The 4809-nt window shown below is 46.5% G+C and overlaps 1 protein-coding gene across 1 annotated transcript in view; it reads left to right on the forward strand.

The window, feature by feature from the left end:
* Positions 1-3395: 3395 nt before the first annotated feature.
* The window catches only part of LOC107122138 (calpain-5-like), a gene marked incomplete at its 5' end in the record, with an annotated part of 52818 nt that continues 51404 nt past the window's right edge, over positions 3396-4809 (forward strand). Inside the window, one exon of the mRNA XM_015425170.1 lies at positions 3396-3527. Coding sequence (XP_015280656.1) covers positions 3396-3527 — 132 coding nt within the window. The remainder of the gene's footprint in view (positions 3528-4809) is intronic.

Genomic DNA, 4809 nt, shown 5'->3' on the forward strand with positions numbered 1-4809 from the left:
TCTAATGTCCTGGCCCCACTGGTGGACCTCCTGATGGCACCTGGTATTTTTGGCCACTGTGTGACAGAGTGTTGGACTAGATGGGCCTTTGGCCTGATCCAACATTGGCGTCTCTTATGTTCTTATGAAATGAAAGTGGGAGGGAATACAGAATGAAAGAACTGGATGCACACAGAAACCGAGGCAAAATACAGGTCTGGAAAGGGCTAGTGTTTCTGTTGGAGGCCCCAAGAAGGAACCTGGAACCTGGAATCGTCCCATCAGACCCCAAGACTGGGTGATCCTAATCAAACCCTTGAGGGTTTACTTAACATCTCTCTTTGAAGTGACACTTCTTATTGCTTTGCTTTTGAGGAATGTAAGCTTATGCTTATTTTGACACAATACTGTGCTTCCAGCTCTGTGCTTCTGGCTTAGCATTTAGAAATCACGCCGCGGTTTATGTAGCGGGAGAAAAGGAGCTGGCGTGGGCTGTTCTGTTTCCCTGATGTCATCTTGCTGTTTGTTTGGGGCCTTTGGGGCCAGTGAGCCTTAAACATATCCACAAGCAAGACTGTCTGCCACACTGACCTCTGGGACTCTCTGACTCGGGCTGATGAGAGAAGGCAGACAGAGTTCCTGTTCACATGCGAGCTCAACATCATTGCTTTGATAAATTGGCGCAAGAGGCATGATCAGTTTGAACTGGTCATATGTGAGCGTGCCTTAATTTTATTATTGTTTAGATTTCCTAAAGCAAGTCCAACACCCCTCCCCCCCACCAAAGCACACACACCCAAATAGTTGAGCCAACTATTCAGTAAGTAAACTTATAAAACAGTTCCAAAGACAAGGGAACTGTAAAACAGCAAGGCCAGTGACATAAAAGGGAAATAACACAGAATCCTTATATCTAAGAGCCAAGGTCTAGTCCCTGTGTGGATCAAAACATCTTCACAATGGGGCTACAGTTTTGGGGTTCTGCAAACCCATTGGAATTCATAGGTTTGCAGGGGAAAATGATTAGCATGTGGCAGTAAACCTCCACCCCCCGCCAAAAAAAAAAAGATGAATGGTGTCTGCACAGGCACAGAATACCCCCTTACGCCCAAGCTTGGGTAACGTCTTAGGTTTCTTTTCCAACTCAAAACAGTACCCAACGGAGGATAGGGTGGTAGGAAGGAAGGGGAAGGAGCCAGACAGAGGGAGTAGAAAATAAAGAGGAGTTGACTTGACAATGGAGTGAACCAGGGTCAACGGGAGAACATAGAGCCGGACCCAGGAGGGGGAAACAGAGGACAGTGGAGGAGGGGAGGCAGAGCCAGTACCATGGGTAGAAGTGGTGCCAGACCCAGGAGGGGGGGACCCTGGGCAACCGGGGATTGGGGTTTCCCCTCCCCCCAAAGAAAAGGTGATCCTGGTGAATTTTCCCTTTGTTCATATCACAACAAGGAACCAGTTTGGTGTAGTGGTTGTGTGTGTGGACTCTTATCTGGGAGAACTGGGTTTGACTCCCCATTCTGCCACTTGCAGCTGCTGGATGACCTTGGGCAAGCCATAGTTCTGTCAGAGCTGTTCTCTCAAGAACAATTCTGGAAAGAGCTCTCTCAGCCCCACCTACCTCACAGGGTGTCTGTTGTGGGGAGGGGAAGGGAGTTTGTAAGCCGCTCTGAGACTCTGAGTGAAGGGCGGGGTATAAATCCAATCTCTTCTCTTCTCTTAAAGCAGTGATGGCGAACCTTTTAGAGACTGAGTGCCCAAACTGCGACCCAAAACCCACTTATTTATTGCAAAGTGCCAACACGGCAATTTAACCTGAATACTGAAGTTTTACTTTAGAAAAAAACAACTCATACATTAATTTAAGATGATCCAAACAAAGTAAGGAAAGCAATCCCAAATGCTTTCATTTACTTAAAATTATTTGGCAGAGAATTCGACACTTTAATGATGGTCTGGGCCTGGCTGGGGCGATGGCACGTGTGCCCACAGAGAGGGCTCTGAGTGCCACCTCTGGCACCCGTGCCATAGGTTCGCCACCACTGTCTTAAAGAGAGATCGAACAGTGTGCTACCATGTTGTTCTCTGGATCACCACCAATCTGAAAAGCCCTGCATACTGTCCAGTGCACACACACAGCTTTTGCACACAAACTTTCCCCATTCCCTTTGTGGGAGTTCAAGGACCTTTGCATTGAATCCACGGCATTTTCTTTCCACTAAAGTGAAGGGGGCAGCCATTCCCTCCCTTTGTGTGAGTTGCTTGTAACAACTAGCCGCAGTTTGCAGCCGTAGTTCTGGGAGTGCCGCCAGGGCTTTTCCAGTCAGGGTGGATCTCCTCTTGGGCTGCTAAAAGAAGAAAACAATCAGACCAAAAGTTATTCCCCTCATTTTGAACCACTTTTTGCAACCGTTTTCTTTTTCTAATTTCAGAAACTGTGGGAGCCTAACCCCAGGAAAGCGAGTGGAGAACTATTTGTCAGGACTTGAGAACTGTGATTGTACTCGCTTTTATTGTCCAGCCAGCCGATCGATTAATAATTTATTACGGTCATGGATCAACAGAATAAAATATACATTAGTAGAGTGGCCATAACAACACACCCACTCAGTCTTCCACTAAAATGTCTATAAAAACCAAATACATGTCACTGAATTAGCACTGTACCTCGGTGGACTTCGGCAGCTGCACAGAATCTGACAGCTCTGTCTGAGGTTCCAGATTCAAGGTCTGTGAGAAGAGAGGAGAAATATCCTTCCCTCCCAAATTTCCGGGATTTTTTTTGGGGTGGGAGTAATAAATATATACTGTCAGGGCTATTTTTGGGCAGGAACGCACAGGAACGGAGTTCCAGCTGTCTCCTGAGTTGGCCACGCCCAGCAGGAACTTATTAGTATAATAGGCCACACCTAACAGCAGAAACTCATTAGGATTGGCTATATTAGGGGTGTGTGGCCTAACATGCAAAGGAGTCCCTGCTACAAAAAAAGCCCTTGACAACAAACAAGGTAAACAGAATAAGAAGCAAAAGGTGGGTGTGGCTGAATGAGCACACTTCTGGTAACATGGGGGTGTGGCCTAATATGCTAATGAGCTGTGCTGTTGTGGGTGTGGCCTATTAGGCTAATGAGTTCCTGCTGGGCTTTTTCTACAAAAAAAGCCCTGTATACCGTCATCATAGAAGGGGCAATGCAGCCGTGCATGTCCGGCTGTTTCAATTTCCCCAGTAGCACCAGGGCATAAACGCTCATGAACTGGCACGCCATGGTGTCTGCCTTCTAATAAAGCGGATGAAAGGACATTGAGATGCGCCAGAGTGAAAGCCACCCTGTGTTTGGGAATCAATAAATCAGCTAAATCAGCTGACAGCACCAGTTTCTTCTCCCTAAAGTGATTATTTTTTTGTGTCCTTAAAGGAGCTTTGTGAAGATCCTCGTTTGTTCGTCAATGGCATCAGCTCCCACGACTTGCACCAAGGGAAGCTGGGAAACTGCTGGTTTGTGGCGGCGTGTTCCTGTCTGGCTCTCCGGGACAGTCTCTGGCAAAAGGTACCCTGTTACCAAGCAACTCGCATTCAGGCGCTGCGTGGAGGATAGTAAAGTCCAGGAGACATTTCTGCCTTCAATGAGTAGTGAAGCCTGCAGGGGCATGTGCCCAGGCCTCTCATCTCCCCTTCGTTTGGGGAGGGGAACAAATAGCGTTTTCAGCAATGACTTTATAAGCCGTTCTTCAGGGTACCATTTCAAATGTGCAACAGAAAACCACAGTGGGTCTTCTGGCACCTTAAAGACTAACCCATTTATTGTGGGTAAAGATAAATTTGACTGGTTGCAGGAGGGTTTTGTGCTGTAATAAGCTGGTACGTCTACCCTACTGCAGTGTGTCCCTTTGGAATGTGCAGAAATCCAGGTTTTAAGGGTTTCTTTCTCTCTCTCCTTTCTTTTCTTTTCCCCATTTCCCTGAGGTGACCTTGGAGAGGAGTAGTCTCCCCAAAATCTGTTCCATTATCTTTCCACTATGGCATGGGTAGTTCTCCAGTAGTTCTCTTCTGGCAATGAAGGAGAATTTCAGGAAGCAAAAAAAATGGATTCCATACCAGAATTTCTTTAAAACTCTTTTGAGATAGATAAATATATTTTAGAATCATGTAAGCCGCTTCTTTCAGAAGGAAGAAAATGACTTACTTGCTTTTGTTGCCTTTCTGCAAAAATGGGCCAGCACCCTCGTGTAACATGAAACAAGAAACTCTCTCAAAATGAATGGCTTATGTGCCAAATATATATATATCTACACAGGCACCCCAGGGCTGGTTTTTGGAAGGGTTTGTATTATTTCTTTGTGCTCTGTGTTCCAGAAGAGTGCACCTGTGCTGTGCTGCAACCTGAACACAAAACAAATAACATAGGGACTCCCGTAAAGCTACCAGAAAAATGGTTTGTATTATTTCAGCACCCAAATGGTTCATTTTGGAGGGGTTATATTTATGGTTGCCAGCTCTGGGTTGGGAAATTCTTGGAGATTTGGAGGTGGAGCCTGGGGAAGGTGGGGTTTGGGTACAGGTGGGTCCTCAGTGGGGTATAATACCACAGAGTCCACCCTCCCAAGCAGCCATGCCCTCCAGACAATTGTCAGTTGTCATTCCAGGAGGCCCCCAGGCCCAGCTGGAGACTGGCAACCCTAATTATTTTTGACACTTCTGTGTGCACCCTAGAAGTGACATGATTGAGATTTATAAGATTATGCATGGGATAGAGCAGGCTGAGAAAGAAGTCCTTTTCTCCCTTTCTCACAATACAAGAACTCGTGGGCACTCCATGAAATAGCTGAGCG

Source organism: Gekko japonicus, unplaced genomic scaffold, assembly GCF_001447785.1.
Source record: "Gekko japonicus isolate JY-2015 unplaced genomic scaffold, Gekko_japonicus_V1.1 scaffold4422, whole genome shotgun sequence".
Classification (NCBI taxonomy): Eukaryota; Metazoa; Chordata; class Lepidosauria; order Squamata; family Gekkonidae; genus Gekko; species Gekko japonicus.